The sequence below is a fragment of the Rhinopithecus roxellana genome, chromosome 3, assembly GCF_007565055.1.
Source record: "Rhinopithecus roxellana isolate Shanxi Qingling chromosome 3, ASM756505v1, whole genome shotgun sequence".
NCBI classification, from domain to species: domain Eukaryota; kingdom Metazoa; phylum Chordata; class Mammalia; order Primates; family Cercopithecidae; genus Rhinopithecus; species Rhinopithecus roxellana.
Genome location: NC_044551.1, coordinates 52,706,374 through 52,724,700, shown reverse-complemented (window position 1 = coordinate 52,724,700; position 18,327 = coordinate 52,706,374). Strand labels below are relative to the sequence as shown.

General features: G+C 34.6%; 1 protein-coding gene across 9 annotated transcripts in view; it reads right to left on the bottom strand.

Annotated features, from left to right (window-relative positions):
* CDH18 (cadherin 18) overlaps window positions 1-18,327 on the bottom strand; it is a 1,132,251-nt gene that overhangs the window by 146,144 nt on the left and 967,780 nt on the right. For 7 of the 9 annotated variants that reach the window (XM_030927840.1, XM_010386934.2, XM_030927841.1 and 4 more), the window contains one exon: window positions 5,626-5,793. In XM_030927840.1, coding sequence (XP_030783700.1) covers window positions 5,626-5,793 — 168 coding nt within the window. Of the gene's footprint in view, window positions 1-5,625; window positions 5,794-15,408; window positions 15,498-18,327 lie in introns of all 9 variants that reach the window. The other 2 variants (XM_030927845.1, XM_030927844.1) reach the window with 1 other exon arrangement.

Sequence of the window (18,327 nt, the reverse complement as noted above, 5' to 3'; positions counted from 1 at the left end):
TATAAACACAACAGCAATAATGACAATTTCATATAGGACTGAATATATAAGATGACAAAAATAGAAAAAAAAGCAACAAAGGGTTAATGACACTAAACAGTTTTAAAGTTGTTCTATTTTCAAGCAATGAAATAATTTAAGGTAGAGTGAAATAAATAATAATATCTATAGTGTTATTTAAATAGAAAAAAGTGTAAAGATGTAAAATTTTAAAACACTGAATGGAGGACAAAATTAATGAAATTAAATAATTCAAAGAATGTGAGAGAAGGGAAAAAAGAGAAGAAAATATTAGACAAATAGCAAATGATATACCTAAATGAAACTATGTCAGTAATTAAGGTAATTATAAGTGTAGTAAATCAACAAAAGCAAGAGAAATTATAACGTCATTTTAAACTAAAAAACAAAAATATTAGCTAATTGGTCACAAGAAACATGTATAAATTAAGAATAAAAATTAAGAACAATAAAGTTTGAAAGTAAAATTATAGAAAGCATTATACCATGCAAACCATAACCAAAAAGATATGAAGGAAAAAAAAGAAAACTCTGGAACAGCTATAGGAGACAAATTAGACTTTAAGGTATGCAGCATTATTAGAACTATAGAGATATGTTTCACAATAAAACAATTTTAATCAAGAGAAAGATATCAAAACTTTCAACCTGTGTGCATCCAATAGCATGGTTTCAAATTGCATCTAAGAAAAATTAGAGGGAAAAGAAGAGAAATGGAAACATCCACTAACATCTTGGAAGCCTTTAACATATCTCTCAGTAACAGACAAGCAAACATTCTATAAGGATATAGAAAATTGGAATGGTACAAGGAATAAACTGGAATGAAATTTACATATATAGAACACTAACCAAGCAGCTGCAAAATTTACCTTATTTTAAAGTGATTAGGAACAGTTATCAAAATCAAATATATACTGGTATTTTAAATAAATGCTCAAAATGTTTCAAAATATATGCCTGCAACCATAATAAAATGACCCAGATATCATTTTCAAAAGACACTAGGAAGACCCCAATTCTTTGATAATTAAAAAAAAAAAAAAAATCCTGCACATTTTGATGGGTCAAGGGTGAAACTTTTTTTCTTTTAATTTGTTTCAAACACAATGTTAATGATGAAAATACTATATAAATTCATATTTGTTCTCATAACAATGAAAATAAAAAAAAACAGCTCTCCCCTAAAAGTATCACATCAGTGCCAATATCTTCAGCAGTATTTTCTTTTTCATTAACATTATACATTGTCCAAACCAGTTAAACAATTGTGATGTTTACTAACTTTATGGGAAATACTGCCATCTATTGAACTTTTAGAGCTTGATCCTCCAATATTACATGATACTAAACCAACTGCAGTCACAAGTGAGTTTACATCCTTGGCAATTTGCTATCATTTAAGTTCTGGAGAAAGTTATGTTAGATTAATCTAACATAATGATAGTAAGTTTCCAAAAACTTAAGCTCACTTGTGGCTGCAGTTGGTGCAATGTAATATTGGAGGATCAAGCCCTAAAGGTTGATTCATTGTGATTATTTGGCATGTGTTATGCTTCTTTCTGTTACTAGATTATTTACCTTACAAGAGCGATCCTCAATATAACGATATAATTCCTTCCATTTAGGATATAGAAGGTTTGTTTTGTAAACTTTCATGTAAAGTATTGAATTTTATATGCATATGGTTTGTGCAGAATAGTAAATGTCAGTGACTTTTAATCTATCCAAGAATAAGTTATGCAACAACCATAACCCAGAATACAGTTTTTAAAATCCAGAACAGGAAATGGATGAATAAGATAGATGATCTTTAATAAAAGAACTAACACTAGGGAATTTTATATCTTTAGATAGATGATTTTCTCTAGAAGGAGAAGTGCACATCATTTGTGTACTTTGAGTAGAATTTCAAGTCATAGATGGGCTGATTTGTTTTCTTTCACTATGAGTCTTTTTATATTGTTTTGTTTTGTTTCAGTGGCTCCTTTCCCAACACCATGTAGCCCAAAGGTAGGCATCAATTTGAATTAACTACCCTTGTAGTTGGGCATGCATTATCCAGTCTCTATGCTCCTTTTTCACATTCCTGATACTGACAAGCAACCTGTTTCCTTCAAGCCATTTATCTGACTTGTATCCTAAGCTACTGAGTTTGTAACTCTCTAGAGTAGAGACATTGTAAAACAAATTATTAGCTCTAATTTACTACCTCTCAAACACTTACTCAAAGCCTATTTACTTCAAGATAAAGTGATAACTAATTACCATGCAATATAACTACCCTACTCACTTTCTCAAGCATGATAGATTAACCATGGAGGAAAAAACACTTTGAGAGAATATTTTTTTCCAAAATTTGTAGTGGGGGATGTTTATACAAGAGTCAATTGTAAGAAGTATAACTGTCTCAGACAGGTGATGAGAGAAAGAAGTAGAAAGGGCAACTGAAAAAACCTCACATTAAGAGAAACAATTCAACTACTGGTTCCATTTGATGACAGGATATGAACTTTATAGAATTTGAACTGTGTATAGACTTGCTCATGTCATGGTATTTTGTGAATACATGTCCTTATATCATTTCTTTTCTCCAAGCAGCATACAATACTTCCCCACTAGCTACATAGCTGTTTATTTAATAAATTGCAATTTATGGATAAATTAAAGAGCATTTCACTACAAGCTACTTTTGTCATGGTGACAGCAAACTTTTGCAAAGGCAGCATTGTTTTGTTCAAATGGAGTGCAAAATAAAGTATATTTTAAGAAACCCAAAGTTTTTCAAAACTCTAAGAACACCTTGAAAGTGTTTGGTTTTCTCTTCTTGTGATAGTTTGCTAAGAATGATGGTTTCCAGCTGCATCCATGTCCCTACAAAGGACGCAAACTCATCCTTTTTTATGGCTGCATAGTATTCCATGGTGTATATGTGCCACATTTTCTTAATCCAGTCTGTCACAGATGGACATTTGGGTTGATTCCAAGTCTTTGCTATTGTGAATAGTGCCGCAATAAACATACGTGTGCATGTGTCTTTGTAGTAGACTAATTTATAATCCTTTGGGTATATACCCAGTAGTGGGATGGCTGGGTCATATGGTACATCTAGTTCTAGATCCTTGAGGAATTGCCATACTGTTTTCCATAATGGTTGAACTAGTTTACAATCCCACCAACAGTGTAAAAGTGTTCCTATTTCTCCACATCCTCTCCAACACCTGTTGTTTCCTGACTTCTTAATGATTGCCATTCTAACTGGTGTGAGATGGTATCTCATTGTGGTTTTGATTTGCATTTCTCTGATGGCCAGTGATGATGAGCATTTTTTCATGTGTCTGTTGGCTGTATGAATATCTTCTTTTGAGAAATGTCTGTTCATATCCTTTCCCCACTTTTTGATGGGGTTGTTTGTTTTTTTCTCGTATATTTGCAGCAGGATTTATACCTGTCAACCGTTCTACTGGAATGTTACTGACTGAAGAAAGATAGAATTCATTAGACACAATGAGTTAACTCAGAGGGTATACACTTATTCTGTTTGTCAGGTAAAGAGATTATTTTCATTGTACACTGATGCTTCAACACTAACACTATTATTGATCAAAATAATAAAATTAGGAACAAATGTCTCTTTATTATATATCTATATTCATCTATATGAATAATATTCCTTATATCCATCACAATTAAAATGTTCTGTAAATCTCTAAAGTCAGTCTTAATAAACCTGTATGTAAATTTAATAATTATTTTAGGAAAAGATGGAGAAAAAGAGAATGGGAGATGCTATATGTACTACAAACTAGCATTTACTGAACCCTATGATGTACAACCTGAGTTTTCTATTAAGGCTATAATATGAATGTACATCTTGAAAATAGTGGTGGTAGAATCTATTTGAAAAAAAGATAGACAAGTTGGTATCCTAAATTAAAATAAAGTTTATATTCTTCTGAGTCTGTATTATCACTTATTATCTTTTTTTAATCTTCAACTTCAGTTGTACCGATCTATGAAGTAATAACATTTACCTCATGGTGATATATATGTATATGCATATTGTTCGAACTAAGTGATAACAGTGATACAAAGGTTCATCCTAATCTGTAAAATGTTTTAAAATTTAATTATATTTTATGGCTCAATAAAATGTGAACTTACCTGTGATCTGTACTTTTTTCATAGAGCGAAGGCCACATGAACGCACCAAGTAACATTATCTTATCTCTGGCATCAATATTTTAAAATGAATTTTACTTAACTATGACTATGATTTGCATGCATTTAATAATAATCTTTTAATAATGATAGTTTGACAGAGTATTTAAATTCAACTAATTTACTCGTTAAGAATCAATTATCCAATGCTGGGTACTCGCTGGGCTGAACACCTAAGTTTACAAAAACAATTCAATGTCTTCCTATTATAGGATCTCATAAGTGGAAGGGGATCTATGTACCTGCAGAAATTAGTCTAACATGAACAAGCACGCAGAAGTGCTCTGCAAGACGGAAAAAACAGTGAGTATCTTCTAATTCTGCAACAGGAATTTCAGAGAAGTTTGTAAAAGGGATTTTAACAAAGGGCTGTGAATAAAGAAAAATTTTAGTTGAAGTAAGGATATACAAAGTGTTATATTTTAGGAGGAGGCAGCATTCCACTGTGTCTAGGCCTGAGGTGTACTGCCAATACTATTAAGAGACAAGAGATAAAGCTGAGAAAAGCATTTCACTCTGACTTGAGAAGAGCCTTTATGACATACCAAAGCATCTACTTTATGACAGTTTTTAAAAATCATTTGTAAGATGAATGTAAGAGACAACTCCTCTGTAGGATATTTGTGACTGCCGTATAAAATGTTATCTATAGTATCTTCCATTTTTAAAATACTCAAATATATTATAATTATATCCTTTATGTTTGGAACATGTCATAAACACCATCTCCCTCCAAACCCACAGGATTCATATCTCTCCTGTCTCCCCAAATTGCCTACTGAATTATGCTTTCTGTTTTCAAGTCTTATATTTTACTCTGAGACTCCATCTTACCATATTAGCTGCAACTTGCTTTTGGATAATGAGTGTGTGTGTGTGTGTGTCTGTGTGTGCGTGTGTGAGCACACGCACGTGTGTGTGTGTATGTGTGTGCTTGCATGCATGCATCTTAATTGAGCATTAATTCATAACATGAAGAGTTGTTTTTTTTTAATTTTAGTCACAGAAAGTATGTATGGAATAAGATTGCATGAGAAGAATGTCCACATCAAAATACATTTTCAACATCCCCATGAATACTTTAAGAATACACAGCTACAGCGGCAAAGGCAAGGTGCCAGATTTTAGTAACACCACATCATTTTTAATACTTAACTTGATGCCAAATGAAACTCCCACTCTGAACATGTTCCCAGTTATTTCCTAGGTTCAGAAGACCATAGCTGGAGTGTTTTTCGTGAGTCTTACATGAAGAACGGTGACCATACAGCACAAAAACAGAACAATTCCACTTAAGGAAACAGTAACATAACATTGTTCAAGTATTTCATCTTTACATAAAAAGATAATGATAAATTCAAATCATGGAAAACAAATACGTACTTTGAGGAAAGCGTGGTGGGTTGTCATTGACATCAGTTAAGGTGATGTTGACTGTTGTAGACCCAGAAAGCCCTCCAACTTGCCCAGCCATGTCTTTGGCTTGAATGACCACCGAGTAATGTTCTCTGGCTTCTCTGTCCATGTTATGTAAGGCCGTTCTAATAACTCCTGGAATAGATATGTTTTAATAAACCGTATGAGCTATACAATAAACAAGTATCAACAAACATACATACATATTTTAACAAATGTCTTTTAAAATAGCATATTTTTGGGATAAAGCCTCACGTCTGAGAAAAAACAATACCTTACCAATGCATGAATACTGTCTCTTTGAAAAATTTACTTATTATCCCATGCCCCAAACATCCTATTAAGTAAATTAAGATGCCTATCTCTCTGCATTCCTTACATAGATGGTCCCTTGGTTCCCGACATGGCTCATGCCTGTAATCTCAGTACTTTGGGAGGCCGAGGTGGGCGCATCACAAGGTCAGGAGTTTGAGACCAGCCTGGCCTATGTGGTGAAACCCGTCTCTGCTAAAAATACAAAAAAATTATCCGGGTGTGGTGGCACATGCCTGTAATCCCAGCTACTCAGGAGTCTGAGGCAGGAGAATCGCTTGAACCCGGAAGACAAGGTTGCAGTGAGCGGCGATCATGCCACTGCACTCCAGCCTGGGCGACAAAGCGAGACTCCATCTCAAAAAAAAAAATACAAAAAAAAAAAAAACAAAAAAAGTACATGGTCCCTGAAGGACAGTCCTGACACCCTATTCCTAGTGCTAGTGTGCTGAACATTTTACAACTTGAGCTCCTCAGAAGTGTCAACTAAGATGGTCATATTGATTTAAGCAGAAGCTAATTTTCCTCTTTATAGAACAATTTACATAGCTTCCTGGCAGAGTTATCAATGTTTAATGATGGAAAACATTTGAGGAGTTTGGACACTTAAACAGTGATTGTAGGCAGGAGGCATCTTAACATGTATCAAAGACTAAGAAAGTCACTATTTTTGTTAGAAAACAACTTTAAGGAGAACTAAGTATTTAGTTAAAATACTTAGTATTTAGGCAAAATAAAGAAACTGATAGGGTTTATTGTATAAATCATATGTAAAAAAATCACATTTTTTATCATAGTAGTGCAAAGAGGGATGTTTAACACACTTTTGCATGATGAACCCTTGGGTTGATAAAGAAATTAAAACTATTAAATACCCATTTGTGATTATGCATACATAAACACCTACCTCAACATACATCAATTAAATAGCTCTGTTAATAGAGTCTTACATTTTAAAGCTAAAAACACATTTTCTGGAGGATAACGCTTACTCAGGGGATATTAACTATGCCATAACATAGAATATTGTCCTCATGTCCATGAGATTATAAACATGTGTATAAATATATGTATATTTATGTGTATATATGTATTTATATGTCCATCTATATATGCATATAATTATAATATATAAACATATTTGATCCTTCAAACATAAGTCATTTTTTCATAAATGTATTTTCATTAAAAATATTTTAATCATGTCATCTTTAATAAATACACCAATGACTTTCAATCAAACTCACACTTGATTAGTTACAGTACAATTCTTAAGAAGTTGTCGATTATAACTGTTACCTATAAGCTTTACCAAATACTTTTATGGACAATATTTTCATTTATGAGAAGAAAGGAGTTATATATTTATGATAAAATAGCCTTTTAAAAGCAGAAAGGAGTATTCAATGACTTGTTTTTACACTTATTTTGAACATAAAAAAGTAAATCACTATTTTCTTTTTTTACTGAATTGATTGGCTATGTAATAATGACTTTGAGAGGAGAGCCTCAGGTATCAGAAGAGTAGATCCCATAACTTTCACATATTGTGAACATATAATTGAGGGAATTCAGAAAAACTTTCCTGAAGCTAAATAGAAATGAAAATTATTCTTATCAAAAGAAACTGTAATAATATGATAATAAATGATTCATCTAACGCATGCATATGAAAAAGCCTCAAGCACTTATTAAAAAAACAATGTTTTATCATGTGATAATTACATTAGTAGGAACTGAATTGATACAGAAACGAACAAGCAAATAATTTATGAAAGTGTTTTATGAAAGAAATTTATGTTTTCTACTACTTGAAAAAAGTAAAGCTGTCTTTCCTAAGGAGAATTAATTATAAATGGGACTTGTTTTTGGTGGGGAGAAATATGAGATTATTATCAAAGATAAAGGTTTACAATAAAATTATTAGTGAGTTTTGCAAAATAGATATGTAAAGGTAAAACTAAGTATTATGAAGTGAATGACACATATCTACAACCACTTCCAGGATGGAATGGGAAGAAACTTGCCAGCCAAATTTGCTCCTGAATAGAAAAGACCATATCCAAAAAGGACCCATACTTCTCTGAAAGGATTGTCTCGGGATTAATTTAAAATCACAACTCTTGGTTGGGCATGGCGACTCAGGCCTGTAATCCCAGCACTTTGGGAGGCCGAGGTAGGCAGATCACGAGGTCAGGAGATCAAGACCATCCTGGCTAACACAGTGAAAGCCTGTCTCTACTAAAAATACAAAAAATTAGCCGGGCGTGGTGGTGGGCACCTGTAGTCCCAGCTAGTCAGGAGGCTGAGGCAAGATAATTGCTTGAACTGCTTGGGAGGTGGAGGTTGCAGTGAGCCAAGATTGCACACTACACTTCACCCTGGGTGACAGAGTGAGACTCCATCTCAAAACAAAACAAAAAACAAACAAACAAACAAATCACAACTCTCTTGAGGATGGCCCAACTGCATGTGCTTAACTATGACCCCTGCTGGAGACATACAGATAATCAGAAAGTGTTACAGTCAAATTGCCATAGCAACATGATTTCAGTAAAAGATGATCACTTTTTAACCTGAAGCCCAGATGCATTTTCTGGGATAATTTAAAGTACAACTGATACACAGTAACTTCGTATTTTTCCTTTTAAATAGACTCTATTTAGAGCAGTTTGAGGTCCTTTCACAGTAAAATTGAGCAGAAAGTACAAAAAATTCCCATATACCCTTTACCTCCTCCATGAGCACAGCATCCCCACTTACAGCGTTCCATACCAGAATGGTACATTTGCTACTATTGATGAACCTACATTGACACATCTTTACTATCCAAAGTCCAGATTTTACAATAGGGTTTACACTTGGTGTTTTATGTTCTATGGGTTTTGACAGCTATGATGACATTAAACTACTTCATAGTACCAAAAGAATAGTTTCACTGCTCTAAAAATTGTCTCTTCTCTATCATTTATCCCTCTCCTACCCCAGCCCCTGGCAACCACTAATCTTTTTACTGCCTTCATAGTTTTGCCTATTCCAAATGTCATGTAATTGGAATCATACAGTTAGCCTTTCAGATTGGTTTCTTTTACTTAGTCATATGCATTTAAGGTTTCTTTATGTCTTTTCACAGCATGGTAGCTCATTTCCTTTTAACTCTGACTAATATTCCATTATCTGGATGGATCACAATTTATTTTATTTACTCACTTACTGAAGGCCATCTACTTGCTTCTGAGTTTCAGTGATTAGGAAGAAAACTGCATAACATCTACGTATGGGTTTTTGTATAAACCCAAATTTTCAACTCATTTGGGTAAACACAAATAAGTGTGGTTTCTGGATTGTATAATGAATTTACCTGAATTTGTGAACAATGTTGAAATAAGTTAGGGGAAAATGGCAAACATTTATATCTTACCAATATTGTGATAAAAAGAATTAAATTCAAGAGTAATTCACAGCCTACATTCCATTCTCAATGCTTAGCATAATAGCTGTCTTTTTTTTTAACAGAATAAAATATATGTTATGAGTAAACACACACCTACACCCTCACCACACAGATATATACATTGATTCCCCCCGGCCCAAATTTTATGCACGAAGCTACATTTGACCATAGTGAAAACATCAAGCAGAACGATCGTTTTAATAAAAAATGGGTTAAATGTGAAGCTATACAGGCAAAATGATCATACGTAACGGTATTTTCAGGAAATGTTCAGACTACCTTGTCCTAGCTTAACTTTTCCAATGCTCCCTTTTATTTAAAACAGTGTGGCAGTTTGGACGATCAATTATTTTGTCACTCTAATTTTTAGAATATTGCTATTGGTCTTCAAACTTCTGTTTAAAATTATCCTGAAGTTTCCTCAATGAACAAATTGCTTGTATTCAGTCCCCAGAAATTTTGATTTAGTAATCCGAAGTGGGACTGGCTTACACATATCTCCAATAGACTATTGTATTAATCTGCTCAGACTGCCAGAACAAAATACCATAAGTTCGGTGGTTTTAAAAACAGAGATTTATTTCTCACACTTCCAGAAGCTAGAAAGTCCAAGATCGAGGTACCGGATGATTTTATTCCTGGTGAGGTGTCTCTGCATGGCTTGCATATGGCCACTTTCTTACAGCGTCCTCACATGGGCTTTCTTCTTTGCAAGCACTGAGAAGAGGATGGGGAATCTCTCTTTTTTTTTTTTTTTTTTTTTTTTAATTTTTTTAAGCCACTATTTTCATCATGAAGGTCTCTTCCTCATGACCTAATCTAAGCCTACCTTCATTCCAGAGGCCTCATCTGTAAATACCATCCTATTTGGGGTTAGGAATTTAACTTATGAACTCTAGGGGGGTTGGATACAAATATTCCGTTTTATTTATGTGCAGGTGATTCAAGACCATATGCTGAATAGACAACAATTAAAAAGGCAAAGTCCTGCCATTATGTTTCCATGCATTTCTTCACACTTTATCTTCATCACGTCATGCCAACAAATAGATGTGTATGGGGATCACATAGGCACATAATATACAAGAGTGAAGTGCATTTTACTCAATTATAAAAGCTAAGCCAATGGATAAAGATATAATAAATTATATATACCTAGTCCAAGTAAGAAAATATGTTTTGTTTGTTTGGTTGGCCATTTCTCTCATGAGTCCATGTATACAGTAATTGCAAAATAATTTACTCTTGTCTTTGATAAAGTCTTACTAAGGGAACACTGTGTAGCCTTTTCATTTAGTACATTTTTAAAGCCAAAAATACAGAGCAGTGAAATTAATTTCCATAAATTACTGCATTGCTCATTTGTTTAAAAATAAAGAAAAAGCTCCTCTTTTCAATACATCCTAGGTAAATGGTTATGGCATATTCTGAATGTTTGTCGGAAAGACTTCACTGGGAATGTTTACTTCAAAAATTTTAACTTGAATTGTTGCCTCTTATTCTCCTGTGATGCTGGGTTGAATCAACAGGATGTGATTACCTGTGTATCATTTTGTTTTGTTTCTTATTACTTCGCTGGTAAACAATGTAGGTGCCCGATTGCCAGCAAATTACCTCTGACTACTGTTTCCCAATCACCTTGATATGTAGGGGCTTGTAACTGGGAATTACTTTCTGCTGTACACAAGTTCATAACATTGAAAATGTGTCTGTGATTATAAACATTACTTGTTGAGCTTGAGCCACTAGCCTACCATATGTTTATGCCTCCTGACTAATAATATTCGTACAGCAGTAGATCCTCCAAAATGTTTTCTTGCATTTTTACCCACTGAAAAGAATCCAAGATGAAAATGTTGTACACATTTTGTTTATTAGATAATACCACAGAAGACTGCAAAATAAAAATGCCTAACAGGCTAGAACAAATAAACAAGCCTGCACATTTAAATTCTTACAAAAACCTCTAAGGTAGACACACATATTTATGAGATAAAATGGTAAGGTTCCTTCTATGTCTAAACTACACATGCGTACTTCTGCTAATTTTCCTTCCTTCCTTCCTTCCTTCCTTCCTTCCTTCCTTCCTTCCTTCCTTCCTTCCTTCCTTCCTTCCTTCCTTCCTTCCTTCCTTCCTTCCTTCCTTCCTTCCTTCCTTTCTTTCTTTCTTTCTTTCTTTCTTTCTTTCTTTCTTTCTTTCTTTCTTTCTTTCTTTTTCTTTCTATTTTGAGACAGAGCCTCATTCTGTCACCCAGGCTGGAGTACAGTGGTGTGATCTCTGCTCACTGCAACCTCTGCCTCTTGGGTTCAAGTGATTCCCCTTCTTCTGCATCCTGAGTAGCTGGGGCTACAGGCGCATGCCATCATGCCCAGCTATTTTTTGTATTTTTAGTAGAATTGGGGTTTCATCATGTTGGCCAGGCCGGTCTTGAACTCCTGGCCTCAAATGATCCGCCCACCTCGGCCTCCCAAAGTGCTGGAATTACAGGCATGAGCCACCACACTTGGTCTACTTTTGGTTCTTTTTCTAATTTGTTCAGTTTTTCATTTATTCATTTAACATTTATTATTTTACAGAAAATAGGTAGGACTCCCAGTGTTTCTCTAATGGGACACGTGGACCACTTAATAACTAAATGATGTAAAGTGCTCATTACCGTGCAAATCTACTCACATCTTCGACCTACTGAATTAGAATCCAGGGCAGTGGGTCCCAGGCATAAGTTGTGTGACAAGTTGCCCCAGAGATGCTCGTGAATGTACACATTTGAAATATCTACCTATTTAACCACATATGGTACCTGGCCTTAAGGTACTCCTGTTTCATTGGAAGATCTGTTTATTCAAATGAATATGAGTACTAAGAGATTTAGATATATCTAAAAGTTTCGTTGACCATTTTCTAAACGAAGGCACTAAACATGTTGGCAGTAGTAAGTCTTCTCTTCAACTGCCTGATTGTGGTGATTTAGGTACTTGTAAAATTCTTTATGTTATCTACACAATTTATATTTAAGAATTTTAATATTTACTATATTACATGCTATCTATATTTCACATTCTGAATTTTCCCAAATGACTTTATGAAGATAATGCATCTTCCATAAATTTTTGTCTGTATAGAAAGCAAAAATAATTAGACATTTAACTGATGCATATCCATCAGCAATGTAATACAGAAATCTGTTTTTTTCATTCATCATTGCCAATTCAATGTGTGCTGAATGTGTTTCCACTCTGTATAAAATGTGGGGTATAAAGACATATAAGATACAGCTTATGAAGTTGAAATGCTATGATTAGAATGTTCAATGATATGGAAACAGATATGCGAATCTCTAAAGTAATACAGAAAACATTTTACTAAACACAAAACAGACTTCAAAGGCCATAGTGATCACAATGGAAGCGGATGAAGGAAGATTACCCATCGGGGAGGGCCATGTTTGTAGGCTGTGGATTGTATGGAGAAAGCAGGGTATTCATGGAAAGGACACTTGACATGAACCAAGGCTTGGGGTCTGGAATATGCACGGTAATATTGGACAGTGCACAAATTTAGCTTCAGTGGAAAGCGTTAGTGAGATAATGGCAGAGATTAGGTATTCAGTGATTAAAATACACCTTACACTTAAAGTTGTTATTTAATTTTAATATTTACAAACACTCAATATTTTGTTTCTCAAGTGGCTGAAAGTTTGAATAGTTCTACCATTGCCCTTGTGGAAAGTCAAGATTGACCAAACTTTCCTATTTGTCAGTCATTGTTACGGCTGCGGTTTAACCAGGGCATGGTTGTTTCTATCTCTGCTGGTAAATTTAGCACATTTGTGATTCCAAGCTTCCAGTGGGTGACAGATTAAAACCTCAGATTTTATTTTACTTATAAAGAAAAATATATATGAAATTATATGAGACACTGGCATCTTAAAATTTCTTCTAAAACACAAGCTACTTAGCTGCAAGCTATGACTCCTGGAATTCACAATCATAAATTTACAGAGGTAGACATTTTTATGCTTTAGTAGGAAGATTCAGTGCTTCTCTAATGTTTTTTTCTCTTCCTACCATTAAAATTGATGGTGAAGTATTTCATTTCTGCTGAGGAGAAAAGGAAGGAGAATTCATATGTTTTGTGTAGAGACTGTGAATTAAGAATTCCTCAAGGAAATTCATTTAGGGTACATACCTCATGTATGTATTGCCACACATTCTATTAGAATGTGAAAAGAAAAGCTCAAAATGTCCATAACTCCTCTCAGATCAGATTATTACAAATTTGGAAAATCTGAAATCATACCCGGGATTTCCTGACACTAAAATCTTAATGCCACAGTGGCATTAGCTCAAGGAATTTAGCCTTTGTAACTTGCAGAGTTTATAGGACAGAGTTAGTGTATTTTGAGAGGGAGAGATAGAGAGAAAAGAGGAATAAGGAGGAGATGGAGAGGGAAAATGAAAGAAAGAGAGGGGGGACATCATCATAAAAGTGGTCACTATCTCTAAGAATTTGAAAACATAAATTAGGCGGATGAAGTTATTTTAATACATCACTAAAGATGTTTCAAACTTAGAGTATTTTATTTTTATGTTTTTCATTTTTCTTTGCATTTTGTTTATTTCTGTTATTATTGTTCAATGTGATCTGTGTTTTCAAAAGCTCCATTTTTCTTGCTGATATATTGAATAATCATACTGATAAAATCATAGGGCTGCCCAGGGATTCTGCAAAGGGCTACTCTTCTCCAGACTGCCAAACCTTCAGCACAACTACTCCATTCAGCAGAATGGAATTTACTAACACATTAAGAGAATTTACTAATGGCATAACAGATGCTCCTTGACTTATGATGGGATTGCATCATAATAAACCCATTACAGAGATGAAAAACTATCATGGGTAAAAAATCATCTAAATATGGCAAAAAAAATAAATTAAACTGTAGACTTTCACAATAGGTTTACCTGTGAATAAATATCATTAGATAGTACAGAAATATATCACTTTTCTGCTTAAAGAGGTATAATTTGCCACTCCCTGTTGATATGAAACTCATTGCACATAGTCAGCAGCCCTGTGGTTTAGCCTAAACAAAACCCAGGTTTTTTTTTTTTTGGATGTAGAAATTGAAGTTTCTAGATCATAAGGTAGTTCTATTTCTTGATATTATGTCGAATTCCTATGCCGCTTCATTTCCACCAACAGTATGGCTCTCCAACCTCATCAACACCTGTCTTTTGTTTTTTGATAATAGCCATCCTAGCTGGTATGAGGTAATGTCTCCTTGTGGTTTTGATTTATATTCTTCTGATGATTAGTGTTGTTGATTATCTTTTTATACACCTATTGTCTATATCCAATAGAATTACAATCGGGATCTCATAGAGATACCTGCACTCATATGTTCAGTGCTGCATGAACCTTGAAGACATTATGTAATGTAAAATAAGCCAGTCACAGAACAAATACTGCATGATCTTACTTATATGAGGAATCTGAAAATGTCAAATACATGGTGGTTTTCCAGGGGCTGAGTGAGAGAGAAATGAATTGTTGCTGTTCAATGTGTATAAAGATTTAGATATGCAAGATGAATAAGTTCTAAAGGCTGTACAACATTATATCTACAGTTAATGATACTGTATTGAGCACTTAAAAATTTGTTTAAAGGGTCATTCTCATAGGTGCTATTACCAGAATTAAAAAAAAAAAAATAAAAAACAGTAGTGTATCTAGTAACTATATATTGAATGGGACATTATTTTTTGTGCTCTCAATCACCTCCTTTCCCTCTCCAGAGTTGATGGAGCATATAGAATTCTGTTGGCATGTATGCATTCATGAAATCATTTACACTTTTGTCTTAATAATTGTTGTTTTTGGATGAAAAAATAAGAAAGAAACAGCTACTGGATCCTGCCTCAAATATTTCTCTACTGTTGGCCAATAGACCCTCAAATAGATTTTGAAAGGATATCTGTACCTTGGCAATGTGATTTCAGAAGCAGCTTCTCTTGGCCAGATTAGATTCTAACAGCATTAGAATCAAAGATCCCCATTGTAGGGAACTTCCTTCAAGAGATGGCAGAAGGATGATAAGTAAACCTGGGTTACTTAAAGTTCCATTGCCAACTGTTCAGAATACAGTCTTTTGCATAATAGAAAAAAAGAGTGAGATTTGGAAAAATAAGGTTATCTTGTTTCAAGTGGCCATTAGCCCTTAGGATCTTCTCTTTGTAGAGAATCAAATATCAATGCTACTATGGCTACCATTTAGAGAAAATGATCATGGCTTGAGGGATTAACAAAGCCTCCTATAAATTCTTTGACAGTCATCTGGGTATATTTGCCTTCTCCTTAAATTTGTGCTGGCCTGTGACTGCTTTAATCAAGGCAGTACAATCAAAGTGACCTTAGGAGTTTTTGCTCTGTTCTTGAGGGTTTTAGAAGCCGCTGCCTTGATCTCTTTAGCTTGTGAGCTTTCTTATAAGTGGTCTAGCTAGATTGTTAATGACAACATGTAGAGAGGCTCTGCGATCACATGGAGAAAGTGAGGCATCCAGTTGGGCACAGTCTCCCAGCTGTTCTCACTAATGCACTAGACATCTCACTGCACCCATCCTTGAACCTCCCTGGATCCATCCTTGAACTTCCATGCAAGTTGATATGTCAGATGGATACTTTACCCAGTATTCCAAACCATCATATGGATTAAGAAATTGCCTAGACAATCCCTGCTAAATGTCCTGACTTCCAAAATTCTTGTTTTGAAAGTTCTCGGTAGTAGTTTGCTACACAGAGCGATGACATTGACATTTGGAACATACACACACACACACACACACACACACACACACACACACACACACACACTGATTTATCTCATAGGAAAACCAGTGATGTTTGGCTTTCTAGATTAATTTCTAAGACCATTAAATCATACTATATATTGTGTACCTAATATGTCCTCTTGTCTTCCTCTCTTTCTGCCTCTCTTCTCTCACTGTCTCTCTCCAGAAATGGAGTGCATGACATATAGAGAAACAAACATCACCACAAATGTAATATTTCAGCTATGGTCCATTGTAAGCATATTTCATGAGTTCAGGTAAATATTGTATTTAGAGGATAAGCAAATGAAGGAAAATGAACCTGACCTCCAAATAATTGCTGTTTAGTCAACACATAGAACACGACTTCCTGTAATTAATGAACAGTTACAAAGATTTTTACCATCAGGAAACTTACACTCTATGGCGAGTATTAAGATTATCTATGATATTTATGGGATATTATTAATCAAGAAAATTAGAAAGATAATTAAAAATATTTAAATATCATATACAAGTTATATTTCATTTCTGGATCTAGTTAAGTATGATTTCCCAAAATAGCTTGTTCACGTGGCTTATAAAAAATTTGTGTGCTCAAAATGCAAACCCGTGAGAAATATTATCATATAGACATATGATGCTAATTTATTCATTGGCATATTTTTCTCTTATTCTGCTTTTTTTTTTCCTTTTTGGTTTTTGCTTTGATGGTTTAAATGAGTTCAAAAGATGAAATGCTTTATATAGAATTTTTTTAGTCACAGTTACAATTAGAGAAAGCGTGTTTAATATGAATATCACAAAAACATTTGGAATATGTGTTGTTAAGACAGCTATATTTAGAGTCATATAATTTCAAATATATTAAAACACTACTATATAAGTATATACATATACCAATGACGATCTAGTTCCATTAGTAATGATATAATTGACAACATAGGTCCATAAGTAACTGAACATTGATGATTTCTCCTGCATTATCAGTTCAGTTATTGTGACATCTGGTTTTCTGGTTTATTCAAAAATGATTTATTTATCTTTTATAACACAATTTAATTTATAATGCATTATGTCATACTCTATTATTATTATTATTTTTGAGATGGAGTTTCACTCTTGTTCCCCTGGCTGGAGTGCAGTGGTGCCATCTTGGCTCACTGCAAACTCTGCCTCCTGGGTGCGAGTGATTCTCCTGTCTCAGTCTCCCGAGTAGTTGGGATTACAGGCATGCACCAGCATGCCCAGTTAATTTTGCATTTGTAGTAGAGACTGGGCTTCGCCATGTTGGCCAGGCTGGTCTTGAACACCTGACCTCAGGTTATACACCTGCCTCAGCCTCCCAAAGTGCTGGGATTACAGGTGTGAGCCACCACCCTGGCTGTCATACTCTAATAATGTAAAAAGACATGGCCATTTCCAGCAAGTTGGCTATCATGTTATGCATGCTATATATACATGAATATGAAAGCATGACTACATATTGTATACATATTATTTATGTCACATGTAACAAATATGCAGCACTGAAGCAAACACTTATATCTGATTCCTAAAATTATTTTTAAGATTTCAGAGATATGTATGTACTTTCTTTCCTTTAGCATATAGATTTATGTAGGGTCCAGAAGTGGGCCAAAATAGCCAGAACTTCCTACACCCCACTTCATTCTGTCACTGGATGAGTGCTGTCCTGGAAATGGTGCCACTTCAGGCAAGGCTGAGACAGCTCTGAAGGAGCTGACAGCTGGAAGTGTGCTGTTGAATGCACTTCCCATGCTGGAGAGCAAGTTGTCCCTTAAAAGAAGCTCAGGACCATGCATCTCTCTGTCTATCAGACGGCAACCCTGCCTTGTTCCCCTTTATCTCTAGTACAAGCCCTTCCAGTGTTGATTAAGGTTGTATGCTACACTGAAAACACTCACATGCTCTTACCTTCTGTGGTTCTCAAATTGCCAAATCCAACAGGTAATTGCTGTCCTCATACCACCCTCAGTAACACTGGCCCCAGGCAATTATGCCTATCCTTCTGAGAGATTATTTCTTTGTCTTTCTCAATTCTACTGTCT